A 15,870-nucleotide genomic window follows, 5' to 3' on the forward strand; every position below is an offset into this window, starting at 1 on the left:
CTTTGCAACTTGCCATAGATAACAGGGGAATTTTCCATTTACCGGAACAACTTGCCCTGCGGTTTTCTCAGTAAACCATCTGCTGCTCACTTCCTTATCTGCTGATTCCCTCCTGCTGGCTATATAAACTGTGACCTTCTGCTAATAAATGAGACTTGATCAGAATACTGTCTTGTCTCCATTTCTTGTGTCTCTTGTCCCATCCAGTTCCCACTCCCCGCTCCAGGGTCTGCGTTGAATATCCCGCGGGTCGGGACAGGTAAGGGGATCGCAACCCTCAGCATGGTGTTGTCTGCACCATGTTCAGCCAGTGAGTGCACCGGCCATCCCTATATAGGATCCGAACCCACGGCCTCGGTACTACCAGTGCCGGACTCTCCCGAGTGAGCCACAGGGCCAGCCCTGAAGGAAATTTTGTATGCAATCAGGCTGGCTAAAATTAGAAAAGACTATAAGTTTTTCTAAAAATTAAACATTAATATCAAAAGTATACTAAGACAAAACTAGAATTTGGTTTTCTAGCCTCATGCTGCCTTTATTAGGTTTTTTTATCACTTGGAAAACTGAGACTCCTCTCTATCAGAGTAAAGGTTTTTGCTTTTTGAAATCTTTTATCACTGGCTAAATGAATGATTACTATTTTACAGTGATCTGTGATCCTATTTTGCTCAAGTGTTTTAAACCTTTGACATATTTGACAAGCTTCCCAAAATCAAATTTCAAAATCAATATAAATATTTTAACCTCCCCTGAAGCATGTGAACGAGATTAAAATGCTTATTTGATATGATAAATTATGTGGGAAGTGCTGTCAAATAAGAAATGATGTTTAATCTGGTTTTTTTTTTTGAGTTATGCTTGTATGAGTATGTTATTAGTATATGCTCCCAAATTGCACAACATTTCTAAAATTCTGATATGTCTTGGTATATGTTATCAGTTATAATTATGGTTATTATATTATTGTAGGCCACGGAAATAACCAAATTTCCTTATCAATTGTGCCTTTAACCATGATCATTTAAAATTTTCCTGTCCAGTTAATTGCTTAATTCTGATTTTTTTCCAGAAAATTCTTTACAAATAATTACAATCCTAAAGTGGTGTATCTTTAAGGAGGTTCATAAAAAGGACGGAAGGAACTTTGATAGGTACAGGTTACTGATAACACCATTGCTTGAATTAAGAATTTCCTGAACTCCAATGAAGAAATCAGGTTATATAACTGCTAACCGACATCAAGCAAAAGAAGAATTAAATACCAAGAAAATGCTGTGGCAGATTTTCATGCTAATTCAGCATGTACTAAAAATTTGAATGAACTCCATGATCCAAGTCAAACTACCTATAATAACCTGTTTAACAAACAGTGCTATGTACCTGAATTGGAGAAACAAAATTGGTATTTAGGAGGATATAAAATCCAATTGCTAAGAATGGACTCATGAGCTCTTGGTCGTTAAAGCTTCATTATTATTAACATTATTAAAAGCTTTGCATTCCACGACTCATCATGGAAGAGATAAAATGATCCAAATTATATGTGAAAATATTGGTGTGGTAACTGTTCTAAAATTGCTAAAACAGTTTATGACCAATGTTTGGTTTGTCAAACCCATGATCCTGGAAAGACAATCAAAACTTCAGGTACTTTTCTATTACCTGATGAATCATTTGAACATTTATAGAGGAATTTAATTTAACTGCCATTTTCAATGCATGTTTTCTGGTTGTACAGAAGCTTTCCCATGCAGGAAGGCTGATGATATCACAGTAGGTAGAAGGTTATCAGAAAATGTGTTTCCCTACTGGGACAATCTGGGAGAAGTCTCCAGTGATAGAAGTACTTGTTTCATTGGACAACTCATAAAATAGTTAAATAAGGTATTACAGATACCTTTAGGCAAAGCTAACTGAATCGACTGGATCACCTTGGTCAAAGATATTGCGAACTGATGACAATCCCATCCATCTCCAGTTGACACCTTATAAAAAAGTCACTAGAAGGTTTATGTCTCTAATAATAGAACCTCATGTGTCTCCTGGTCTCCTAAATTCTACATGACTAAATGCTGCAAGGCTATACTGCATTATGCCAAAGTGTATTTCTACTAGGTAGAGGAAGCTCTTCATCACTGGTGTATTAGTCCGTTTTGTGTTGCTATAACAGAATACCTGAGACTGGGTGATTTACAAAGAAAAACAAAATTTGCGTAGTTTCTGTGGCTTGAAAGTCCAAAGTCCATCAGGTTATGGTGACAGCAACCCAGGGGTCTCACAATGCAAGATGGTAGGAAGCAGAGAGAGAGACAGACTCTCCTCTTCTTTTAAAGCCCTCAGAACCACGCCCTTGATCTCCATTTTTAATCCATTCACTACTGTGGGGTCCTACAAACTAATCACCTCTTTAAGCCTCCACCTTTCAACTGCCATAATAGGATTTCCTATCCTCTTAACACTGTCACAGTGGTGGCTAAGTTTCTAATACATAAAACTTGGGAACGCAATTCACGCTTCAGTGAATTTTGGGGGGCCATTTTTCAATCCACTACAATTGGTCCAAGAATATTGTACGAATGCATTTACACTTCTGGGTGAGCATCATCTGTTACGTTTTTTTTTCTTTTTTTTCCCCTCCCATGCTTGGAGTAAGTGTAAATGAGGCCATGACTAGAAAATTATCATTCACAATAAGCTCTATAGCAGATTCTATTGCAAAGGCTAATGCTGCATAACAGATTCTTTAAATTCTCTTGCTAAAGTTGTACTAGATAATAGAATTGCTCTAGGTTACCTACTAGCTGAATAGGGAAGAATCTATGCAATTGCTGACACTTCTTGCTGCACGTGGAAAATACACCAAGCATTACAGAGACTTGGTACAGGCGAGTAACAAACAGACTGGTTAAAATGGGTACTCTTCATCCGGCTCATTCTTTGATCTATTTGATTTTAACTGGTTTGGTTCATGGGGACTCTGGTGAAGGAGCATACTCCAAACTCTTGGTATTATCCTCCTGACAGTCTCCTTGGTATGCTGCATTTTAAAAAAATATTGTTGTTTCCTTGTTTCCCCTTATAAAACCTACTGTTCTATTTCCCAGTGGGATTTGAGACCAAGTAAGTCCATTTACGATGGTGACAGAGATTTCAGTGCCTAAAATGGAGAGGATGACCAAAAAGGGGCATTGTTCAATTAAGTTTGGCCTAAAAGTTTCTCCAGACACAGTGAACTGTAACCTAACTTGATGCGCAGATTGTAACCTACTAGTCTATTAAGTAGCCGAGTCTCAGCCAATCACAGGCAGCCAACTGTTCAAACTACGTTCAAATAAGGCAAACTCCCACTCCTAACCAATTTAGCTGTTTCTGTAACTCACTTCCCTTTCCTATATGTCACTTTCCTTTTTCTGTCCATAAATGTTATCTGACCATATAGCAGCCCTGGAATCGCTGTGAACCTATTCTGGTTCTGGAGGTGGCCCGATTCTCCAATTGTTCTTTGCTCAATTAAACTGTGTTAATTTTAATTTGTCTAAAGTTTTTCTTTTAAAATATGTATATACATACATACATGCTACTACACACATATATCCAATCCTACGTATTTATATGGACATACACACATACTAAGAAAAACGTAATATTTCAGTGACCTGACTAGGTAACCTATGGTATAACAGCCATGTTTGGTCTCAGAAAAAATGGACTCCATTTTCTGTTAATTATAAGTCTTATTTTTATCTCTGAAAATTTTGATAGGTTTTGTTTTGTTTTTGTGTCACAATAAGATATTGGATAGTACTGTCTTAGTATGATGTTTAAATACTGTCATCTAAATCAAGTTAGTTTCTTTCCTCAATACCTTGAGATAAAAACACTACTTCAGTAGTCAAGAAAGGAGAAGCAATGTGTTTTCTCTTTAAGAGGAGCAATACTTTCATGATGAAAACTAAAAATAGTAGTTCAACTAAACAGAAGAACTTACCATGTCTTCTAGCTTCTCTTCGATTTTTGTTTTCACTGTCTGTCACAGAAGGGATAAATCTATCCTTTTTCTTCAGACTTTCGTCATGATTAGAAAAACAGCTTTTCAAAATCTGTAAAAGTTATAGTTTAAAATCACTAGTATAAAAAATCCCAATGCACATACATATACAATTTATTCTTAGAGAGAGAGCCGAGTCTCACAGGAAGTTAAAGAAAATCACATATAGGATTAGGTTTAGGGACTTTTTCAAAGGCTTAGATAAATTATAAATTAGGGTATGAAAAATGCCAGATAAATAATTTATCAAGACGCTTTAAAACTGTAAGCAATTTCAACATTATAATCAATTTGTCATATTTACTTACAGCAGTACTGTCATCAGAAAATATATTTTCGGATGATTCCTCATCTCTGACTGTAAAATAAAAATTCAATTTACTTGTACTATATTATACATTATACACTAAAATTAATGCAAAAGTTACATAATTTTTAGCTAGACATCAAAAACACATACACTATTTCATTAAATGATACATTTGAAATAAAATGAGTTGACCCAAGTACAGCAACTAGGAAAGTCAATCAACATAGTGAACAAGCTATACTCACTTCCCTAGTACACTCACAAGATGGTAAGAAACTATGGTTTGGTGACCTTGACTTTATGGGAACACTGTGTATAATGACTCAGAAAATCAGATGAAGCTGTGAGGTGATGATTTAAAAGCTAAAACTTGGATACATTAGCATTTATTTAGACAATAGTACAGCCTAAAGGTATACAGTATGTTAAACACTTCTTATTTTTCAAAATACTTTTTACATATATTATTTCACCTAAGCAACAAAAGAAGAAAGTTAAATTACTCCCAGTTAAAGAGAAATCAAAATAGAATGTTCTTTTGCTAGAATAAAATAAATAAATAAATCTTGGTTTGGGTATAATTTAAACTCAAGCTTTGAGTACACTTGCAGCTAGCGCTATTTCTCTCTCTCTATATATATACTCTGTGACTCTATATACATACATACACATGTAAGTAGAAAAGTTTCACAGAAAAAACTTTACTACGGGTAGGGTTGCCATATAAAATACAGGATACCTCATTAAATTTGAATTTCAGATAAACAACAAATAATTTTTGAGTATAAGTATGTCCCATGATATAATATACTCAAAAATTATTCATTATTTATCTGATCTAACTAGATATGTTGTATTTTTACTTGTTAAATCTGGCTACCTTAACTATGTGTCAAGCTCTCTAATTTTTCTATTCTTTTTACACCATTAAAAAAAGTGTGTGATTCATGAAATAAATTTTACTACTATTAACAGGTTATCATCTACAATTTGAGAAACGATGATCTAGCACGGTATCTTCTAAAAAAAAAAAATAAAGAAGAATGTTGTTGGTGAATATTTACTTTCTCTCTATTATTATTCAATCTTTCACACCTTGCCTATAAATTGTAACGTGTTTGTTTAAACTTCCAAACATTTGTTCACACTGTATTTAATCACATTTATTTACACATTTTTTAAAACTTATGTTTATTGTAAGCTTATAAAATTAAAAACAGAATGGTTCATAGCCTCTCAAATACTAAGACATGATTAGCCAAATCTCAGCTACTCAAAGATTTTAAGTTATTTTACAATAGTAAATATTTCTAGTAAATTAATAAAATTATTAATTTATTCACTGACCCATTAATTAAAAATGCTGAATGTCTAAAGGATACTAGTATAATATTTAAAATATATTCATTTGTTTAAAGATCTGTCAAATACCAACTACATGTCAAAAAACTATGATGATCCTGCAAACTGCTTACAGTCCATAGACGGACGAATTAAACGTTTCTGGTAATCACATAGATGTACAATTACAATTGTGAAAGTTAAGACCTCAATTCAGTACCATTAACAATACAGACCTGTAGAACATATTTATGTAGAGAGGGCAAAAACTTTATTTAATGCTGCATTAAAGCCCAAAGCATCAAACTGATTTGTAAAAAATTCACAATTACAGCAAACACTGCTTCTCAAATGCTTATATGTGTAGGTAAATGAGTAAAGCTATGACACAGCACTAGAACATGATGCTCGACTACCTAACGTATCTGTGATTTAATGTCAGTTAATGTACCCATGTAGATTCTAATCTACACTACATAGAATAAAATTATTCTAAGCTGCTAACACATTTTTCAAATACAGTATTAATCTAATATTTTATTTTTAACAGAAACATTAGAGATGACAATTTATCAACCTTATCTACCTTTTCTTATATAACATACATTTGCCAGCATTACCTATGAGCACAGTAGAACTAAGGGTTGGTGGTGTGGCTAAAGAACTTGACCAAGACATATTGGGATCCACCTCAGCTCCTAGACTTTCAGAAATATGTTTTGGTGTCTGATCCTGGAAGGAAAGACAATAGTTTATTTCATAAAAATGCACTGATGATTAAGAATATTTTTTTCATTCACTCTTTTTTTTCACTTATCATTTACTGAATGTGAGGCAGTATTCTAGGTACAGATTTATATATTTCAGGACAAAAGTATGACACCATTGTCAAATTCTCACTTACTACACCATAAAAATAAACTAGGCAGAATATTTACCTTCACAAGCTTTGGTGTATGAAATAAACTTCCACATACCACTGGGGGTGAAAAAGGGAAAATAATTGTTTTATTTTTATTAACATTTCTCGTATTCTAAAAATTAAAAGCCTGTTTTTAATCATACCTGACTTCTCTCTTTGTGGTGTTACATGTGTACACTGTAGAACAGCAGGACTAAAACAAAATAAATTTGTCAGATTACTTAAGAAAAAAAAACACAAACAGAAACGGCAAAAAGAGACAAAACACCAGTTAACTCCCCCCCAAGACTCAGTCATATCAACGGTTAAAATCATACTACTTTTTAAGTTTTTAAAAAGTAAATCTCTCATGAAGAATTAAGTAACCACTGAGCAATGTTTGTTTTTGATAGCTGTTCTGTACAGGGATCCAAATCCTTGACCTTGGTGTTTCAGGGTGGTGCTTTAAACAACTGAGTTAACTGGCCAGCACTAAGCGATGTTTAAAATGCCCATTGAAAGCAATGTGTAAAGTACTCACAAATTTCAGCTGCTAGGAAATGAATATTTTGAATTTAAAAATTGTGTAAAGTAGGCCCGGCCTGTGGCTCACTCGGGAGAGTGCGGTGCTGATAACACCAAGGCCACGGGTTCGGATCCCATATAGGGATGGCCGGTTAGCTCACTGGCTGAGCGTGGTGTTGACAATACCAAGTCAAGGGCTAAGATTCCCTTACCAGTCATCTTTTAAAAAAAATAAAAATAAAAATAAAAATTGTGTAAAGTAAATCTATACTATCATCATATTCTTTCCAAAGATTCAAAATACACAAATAATTTATTTTAAGCTAATACTTCAGGGACTTATTGCTTTCCATCATTAATATTTTTGTTACTTAAAAAGTCACAGAATATACAGAAAACCAGCCAATTCAACATTATAAGAAAAACAAAGTAAATGTTTCTAATGTAAAAATTATTCTACTAAAGGACTCAAACTAATATATTATTTAAAAACAGAAGATCCTCCATCAGGCTCTCAGCCAATATATTAGCATGAAAATTAGATTCATTTCCATAAAACAAAAACATATGTAAGAAAATGTTTCACTTAAATCTTTTAATATAATAGCTTTATCATACCTTTCACTAAGACATGAATTTAGAGGTGGACTGGTAACACCATTTGCTTGATCCACCTTAGCCTTCATTGTGTGATGACTTCTAAGTTCACTATTGGCAATTTCCTTTCCTGAAACAGTACCATAATTCAGTGAGGATATATATATACTCTGGGTTGTGAGTTTTTATTATCCTGAAGTATCTGAAAAAAAAAAAAAGTCTCATCTACACTGGGAAGGAGAATGTATAAGGAATTCAGTCTGAAGAAGTTTTTCAGTTTGCCAATTCCCCCTAAAAAGGAATCTTTCAAGAGATGTCCCCCCATTCAACAACATATTAAGTGTATAATATTCATAAGACCCTTTGGATGATCCAATTCAAGATACAGCTTTAACCTCAAAGAGTTCATAATCAGGCAGGGGAAATTTTTTTGAAATGTATACAAGTGGAATACAAAGTAAAAGTGATATGTTGCATCATTAAGGTACACACAATATTGTGGTATCATGGAGGGAAAGAGAGAAAAGGACATTTACTGAAAACCTATCAAATTACCAAATCTAATCATATCACTCTTCTGCTGAAAACCTTTCAAAATCTTATTTTCAAGATGAAATTCAATTTCATAATAAAACTCTATAGTACCAAGGCCTTTCATGATTTGACTTAATTTTAATGATGCCATTCTTTCACACTTAGCTGACTTTCCAAACACACAGTTGATTTCCACGACTTTTTCTCCTACCTGTATTTTCTCTAATTTTAGCCTGCATTCCCCAAAGCCTACAGGACATCTTCACCTTAATATTCCATTACCTTCTCAAACTATAGTCCAAAACTCAATTTTTTCCCCATCTTTTCAACACTTTCCTCCCCAAACCTGCTTTCCCTCCAATTTCAATGTGCTTCCAATTTCTATGAATGTCACCACTATATCTAAGTCATGCTCTACCCTGTCATTTGTTCCCTTCTTTTGAATCCACCATATCTAGGCTGCAGGGTGCTGTAGTTTCTACCTTCCATATCTACTTTCACTGCTATTACTATAATTCAGTCACTTGCCCCCTATCATCTGGACCATTATATATCTCTTAACTGATCTTCCTACCTCCAGTCTTCTCTTTCCATAAGTATTACCCAGGTAGTTAAAAATGTAGATTCACAGGCTTCATTTCCAGAGATTCTAAATAAAGAGATTTGTCTTGTTTTTTTGGTGACTAGACGGTATAGGGATCCAAACCCTTTGACCTTGGTGTTATAACACTGTGCTCTAACCAACCAGCTAGCCTAATTCAAGAGATTCAGAGTGGGGCCTGAAATCAGCGCTTTCAATAAGTAGTCCAGAAGATTCTGATGGTCCAGTCATCACATTATGAAAAACATAGCTCCAAAGGCTGCTGTCAGATTATTAGACTTTCTAAAGCAAAATTAATATTCATTCTACAAATATTTACCAAATAGTATGTATACCTCTTGATATCCAATACCAAGTAAGAAAATCTTTGCCTATTACCTGTATTTCCCTTGTACATGGGTTTCCTAGTGCCATGAATTTCCTATTTCAAATCATGTATAACATTATAATCTCCTATGTATATCTCTTTCTCTAGAAGCTCCATGAGGGCAGATATGGAATATTTCTCAGAAGCAGAGATAAATAAGCTGAGATCTGAAAGATGAGTGAGTAAATTAGCTAGGCAAAAGGTCGGAAAACAGTAAGCGTGGACAGAGGTAATAGTATGTATAAAGAGCCAAAGAGCATGGTAGTTTCAATAACTAAAAGAAATTCAGTATGAGTGAATGGTAAATGGGGGTAGGTTAGAGGAGGAATATGACAAGATGAGCCAAGAGTGTTAAGGAGAGATAAGATTACAAACGACCCTGTAAACCATATTGAGTTTGGATTTTATCATCAGGACAAAGGGTGGTGATCAAAGGTTTGATGCAGAAAGTAACACAATCAAATTTGCATGTGACTTCTCTGCTCAACAGCAATCAAATAAACTCAATTTCTTTAGCCTGGCATTCAACATCTGCCTCTAATCTGCTTTTTTTACTTGGCCTTAGGTTGTCTACTGGTTCCTTTCAGACACAAAAAACCCTAAACCAATCTGAATTACTTTCTATTCCCAGAACTATGTATTCTTCCTTATGTTGTTCCCACATCTTCAAATTTCTGAATCTCACCTATTCTTCAAGGTTCAGTTTTTTTTTTTTTCAAAAGATGACCAGTAAGGGGATCTTAATCCTTGACTTGGTGTTGTCAGCACCACGCTCTCCCAAATGAGCTAACCAGCCATCCCTGTATAGGGATCCGAACCCTTGGCCTTGGTGTTATCAGTACCACACTCTCCCAAGTGAGCCACGGGCCGGTCCTTCCAAGGTTCAATTCCAATGAATCATTCCCTAACTCCCCCCATACTATTATTTGCCTTCTTTCTTCTCAACACTCGTACTTTTTTATGGTTTTCTTCTGGGACCTACCACATTCTGCCTTATACTATGTACTTTATCTGTGTACTATTTACTCCCCTTATTAGAAAGTAATACCCCATAGGGAAAAGTATGTTACTTATGTCAAGTAGGTAATAAATGTTTGAATGACCGAATGCATAATCATATCACATAATTGCTTGGAAACACGTGGCACCTAGGTCAGGGAAACTGCTACCAAATTAACAGATGTATATAGCAAATTAATAAAATAATCTCTGTCCTCTGTGTTGGCCTACAGAAATATAGTTTAGTTTAATTAACATCAAAACAAGTCCTAGATTTCTTTTTTGTGTAAGAAAAACATAATTCAGCAAATCTCAACTGGCAGGATGTATTAATCAAAAGAGGGAGGAAAAGGAACAATTATTAATTTCCTACATTTTTTCACTTAATACAAACCTATCCAGTGTTTTCATTGTCTCCATTTTTCAGGACGATAGTAAAGCCAGAGTGCCCAACATGAGAGAATTAGTTAATGACAGAACTGAGATTTTAACACAGGTTTCTGTTTTGGTTTTTTTTAATGAAAGAACGTTGTGTTTTTATTGATGAAAGGCATGGGTTTATTGCAAATATATCCGTTTTTGAGAAAATTATATTGCCAAAGAATCCAACTTTTGAATGTTTAAGACTTAAAACAACCCTTAGGCTCCTAAAAATCCACATGCAAGTGAAGCAGGCTATAAAATCTGTCCAGTTTCCAAGAGGGGCAGGACATACTCCTTCAGATGTGGGCAAAGAGGAGAACAGAAAAGGAAGAATCTCCCATCAGCCCTCCCAGGGGCCAAAGAGTGATGAACAAGAAAATTCCTCCCAGGGAGCAGAATCAGACTTAGCAAGGCTTCTCTGTATTTCTAATTCATGTTTTTCCCATTTACCACATCATATTACTTACCTACGTCTAATCTATATGTACCTAATTCTTTTAAAGGAGATTGGTACCGTTGCAGAGTTATACCTTGTTCTTTGAATATTACTGGAGTTGAAGCCAATTGATAAGAGGGTTTCCTTTGTGGTGTTTTAAATGGGTTTGGTTCATAACTGCTGATTTTATATTCGGATTCTTCTGCAGGTTCAGAATTATAGGGTGGAGCTTCTGAAGAGAGTTCTTCAAACCAATTAAGGCTTATTGGTCCTAGATCTGTAAGAAATGATCATAATAAAGAAAAGGAAGCTTGATATTTTGACTGTGGATTACTTTGTTAGGGCATGTTAACTAAGCAAGATCATTAACACATTTTCTTATGAATCCTGTATAACAAGAATTCACAAGTTAGGAGATAGCACTTAGCTATATTAGCTTTTTAAAAATTTAATTAATTCATTTTTATTTATTTTCTTTCTACCTTTATATTCACAATTCAGAATCAAAAACCATTCACATTGTATTCCACAGACACAATTTAAATAATTATGAAGACTACATAACTGTATCTGGCAAATCTATGGGTACAAGGAACATGTACACACCCAAATAAAGTTAAGAAACAAAATTCTCTCTTCAAGAGAAATGACAAAATTTCTATTATAATCTATCCATCCTATACAGTAGCGGTTCTCATGACTCAGGAAGTTCAAAAGGTCAAAATTATCTTCATAATACAGTGGCATCATTTGCTTTTTTCATGATGTTGACATTTGTACCGATGGTGCAAAAATAATGGTGGGTAAAACTGCTGGTGCACTTGCATAAGTTAAGGCAGTGGCACCAAACTGTATTGGTAATCATTGTATTCCTTACCACCATGCCTTCTTTATTAAAAAAAATAATGCCAGTTTAACTAAAGAATGTCCTAAATGAAGCAGCAAAAATTAATTTAATTAAAGCTTGATCTCTGGGAACATCTTTTTAATATTCTCTGACAAAATGGGAAATATGCATAAAACACTTCTGCAAACTGAGGTAAAATTGTTGTCTAGAAAAGCACTCATGTGATGGGTTGTGAACTGAACTAGAGCTTTTTTCATGAAACTCCATTTTTACTTGAAAGAATGACTAAGTTAGTCCAATTTGGATAATTTGGTAGACATTTTCTCACAAATGAGTGTAGTGGGCTTGTCACTGCAAGGAAAGCAACACTTTGTTGCCTGTGATAAAATACAAGCTTTTAAACGCAGATTACAACCTCCTGTGACTCACAATGGCTGACTTCTTCTTAAAAGACTTTTCTGATCAGTGGTGACATTAATGAATGCAATTTTAAAAATACCGTTTAATGCAATGTGTCAATATTTGGAATATCTATAATTCCAGTATTATCCTCCAAATAATCACTGCATGATGTTACAATACAAAAAGGGCTACTGAAATATCTACTAGATATTTGAAAGATCTATTCAAAGTACAAGACTAAAAAAAAAAAAAAGTAACTGAAGATTATTAAAGTACTCCTTTTTCCAACTGTCTAGCTGCAAGTTTAGAATTTCTTCATATACTTCTATCAAAACAATATACTGCAACATATTAAATGCAAATACAGATATGAGAATGCAGCTTTCTTCTATTAAGCTAGACATTAAAGAAAACTGCAAAACTGTAAAAACAATTCCACTCTACTTTTGTTGTTTTGGAAAATATATTTTTCATAGAAATATGTTCTTTATGGTATTATGCAATGGGTTTACTTTTATTATTTAAGAGAATTAATAAAATTTTTTTAAGTTCTTAGTTTTAATCTCTAGTATGGTACCCTACATAAACAAAAGTTCTTTGGGGTTCCTTGATCGTTTTTAAGATTGTAAGGAGCACTGAAACCAAAAAGTATGGCAACCCCTCAACCATAAAGTAACATTATCAGTGCTTCTGATTTGCTAGTAGTATACTATTGCTTATCAAGGGGCCAGTCCTCTTACTACTCACTAGGTGTTCTATATTAATCATCCGGTTAGCGGGTAAACGATTATGTTATTAAGTGGATTTATGACTCCATAACAAAGTTTATAGTGTAAACAGAACCCTGAAGTACTGGGTTCTTCTTAGCAAGCATGCATCTATTTTTCTGACATTTTCTCGGTGTAACATCAAAAATTATGAAACCTGTCAATACCTGCTTTGTTGCATCGTATCTTAAAAATTTCAAAAAATGTTGGCCTCTCTTCGGATCCAACAGACATTTTTATCTACAATGTTTCTCCAGGATTAGGTAAATAAATCTGCAAAGAGAAGATCAAAATACACTTCATAGGGATGCATTCCTTGTTAAGTGACTCTAAGGTAACATCAAAAGCGCTGGTAAGGTAGCTTGTCTAAAGTTACACTCTTTACCTCAGTCTCATCTTTTGGGACAACTGTACTGTGAGGATGGGAACATCCTATAATTGTGCAGTCAAATATAGTAACCACTAGCCACATCAAGCACTTGAAACGTGGCTAGAGTGACTCAGAAACAGAATTTTTAATATTTAATTTTAATTACGTTAACTAGTCTCGCGTGGCTAGTGGCTGCGCAGTTATAGAGGGCACCTGATAGGTACAAGCTACGGAATACAGCAATTACTAGGGGTTAAGTAAGCAGGCACAGTGTGCCCCGAAGCTGTAAAACATTTTCCAAAGTAGTAATAATTCCGTTAAAGTAACGTTATTGTGTTTCCAATTACAGAAAATTCAGGTCCAGTCAGCTGGGACAGCTAAGAGGCAAACCCTGAGCGGCTTGCGGGGCCCAAAGGCAGGGACCGGAGGTGGGAAACAGAGTCCCGGGGAAGGGGCGGGCGTCGAATCTGCTTTGCAGGAATCTGCCTTCAGGACAAGGACCTTTCCTTCAGGCAGGGGTGGGGGTCGACAAGAGACAAAGAGGGCAAGAGGCAGCGGCTCCGACCCGGGACGTGAGAGGAGCTCCCCCGCCACGCTGGACGACTGCGACCGCGGAAGACACGCCCGTCTCCACCCCAGCCACCACTAACCCGATCCAGAGATGCAGCTCTTTTTCGGCCTGAGTAGGCTGACAAAAACCCAGCTGGCACTTAGATCACAAATCTGACTCCTCAGGCTTCCTTCGGCGGCGTCCCGCCACTCAGACAAGACACAAAGCGCGGAGCCCCAGCAGCTCCGCCCCCTCCACCTAGTTTCAGACGCTCGCGCCAAAAGCCCGCTCGGAGCGTGTGACGTAACGACGCCGCGACGCAGCACGCAGCGTACGCGTCGCCCGGAAGTTAGGTCGCCGGCCCCTCCGCAGCCACCGAGGCTGCTCTTCAGTGCCGCCGCTGGCAATTCTTTGTTAGGCTCAGGAACAGTCAGTCTCTGACCGAATAAAGAGGGAGCTGGAGGGGAGTCCTAGACTGCCCTGGCTAGAGGGGTCGCCCCCCACGTCTACTCCAAGTCTTCCCTCTCTTGCTTCCTCCTCCAGCTGACATTTGGGGTGGAGGGGAGGCGCCCTCCGGACACGACCCAGGACCTTTGAAAGTTCTTGTTCAGATTTTAGAGCGGATGTTCCCTCAGGCCTGTCCCCCAGAGTGGTCTGACCTTAGAAATCTCCACAGTAGTCCATGGTTGTGAATGACTCACTTCCCTACTGCGTGGTAGTGGAAGGGGCTGATATGTGAAGTCAGAGGACATTAGTTCTAGTAGGCATGCTTTTCTTAGGTAGCAGGTGTAAAAGACCTCTGAGCTTGAGAAATTGTGAAACCCATCTTAACACGCTCCTGCAGTGTAGTACTCTTCTTCTCAGCCCTTGGTAGTATCTTTAACATTCTCAGGGTACCAATCGCTCTGTTTTGTGCCTGTCTTCCCCCGCAAACTGACCTGGAAGACAGGAACCTGACCTCATCTCTGAATTCACAGGGTCTGTAATGTGTCTAGCACAAAGCTTAATTCCGTTTGTTGTATGACCTAGAAAGGCTTCAACTGGATTCGGGAGCTGAGAGCTGCTCCTGGGACTTGATGTATTCATAAGGTGCTTGAGCAGTAAACAGCAGAAGCAACCTTGGATTAGAAAAAGGGTGGGCTCCACTTGGTTGCTTAGGTATCTTTTTATTTTTTTGTTTCTTTAAAATTTTTTTTCTCTCTTTTTAGGTATTTTAGTTTGATCATCAGTAGTCCTTAGCTGTAGCAGGAGGCCTTACTAAGGCAAATAGATACTGAAGCTTTTAATCTAAGTCTAATTAGCAAAGGAACACAGGTCTGTGATCCTTATCTAATAATAGCCACCACTTACTGAACATTTTATGAGTTACCATTGTGCTTTGGGCTTTAAAAGCAATATCATGTTTAATACTCATAATCCTATAAATTGGTTAGTATTGTTAGGTGAGGAAACTGAATCAAGTAGTTACATAACTTACCTGGTGACAAAGCCCAGGTTTGAATTTAAGTCCTTTTGACTTCATATACTTAACTATCCTGCGATGAAATCTGCATTTACCCTCTAAATCAGAACAATTTGCTTTCCTGCCTTTTTTTGGGGGGTGGAGGCATGAAGGGTGTCTTACTAGATGAGGACTGAGAACCATTGGCATGTCACAAAATCCTCTGAAATATATTGTCTCTCATTATATATGCTGCCCTGTAATTTTATATTCCTTGTTCTCTTGGTACTAGGGACTTTATATTCATTAGCTCTGCCATAATATGCTTTCTTTCTTATACTGTTCTAGTGCAGCTCCTCAAATAATTTACCTCTTATATTTGATTTACTATATGCTTTATTTTAAAATTTT

At 36.2% G+C, this 15,870-nt stretch overlaps 1 protein-coding gene across 1 annotated transcript in view; it reads right to left on the reverse strand.

Moving 5' to 3' along the window:
* BRCA2 (BRCA2 DNA repair associated) overlaps nt 1-13,332 on the reverse strand; it is a 70,375-nt gene extending 57,043 nt beyond the window's left edge. Inside the window, exons 1-8 of the mRNA XM_063101548.1 lie at nt 13,266-13,332; nt 11,114-11,359; nt 7,744-7,852; nt 6,765-6,814; nt 6,638-6,678; nt 6,320-6,431; nt 4,357-4,406; nt 3,989-4,100 (exon numbers count right to left, since the gene is read on the reverse strand). Of these exons, the coding sequence (XP_062957618.1) occupies nt 3,989-4,100; nt 4,357-4,406; nt 6,320-6,431; nt 6,638-6,678; nt 6,765-6,814; nt 7,744-7,852; nt 11,114-11,359; nt 13,266-13,332 (787 nt within the window). The remainder of the gene's footprint in view (nt 1-3,988; nt 4,101-4,356; nt 4,407-6,319; nt 6,432-6,637; nt 6,679-6,764; nt 6,815-7,743; nt 7,853-11,113; nt 11,360-13,265) is intronic.
* Nucleotides 13,333-15,870: the final 2,538 nt, after the last annotated feature.

Source organism: Cynocephalus volans, chromosome 7 (genome assembly GCF_027409185.1).
Source record: "Cynocephalus volans isolate mCynVol1 chromosome 7, mCynVol1.pri, whole genome shotgun sequence".
Classification (NCBI taxonomy): Eukaryota; Metazoa; Chordata; class Mammalia; order Dermoptera; family Cynocephalidae; genus Cynocephalus; species Cynocephalus volans.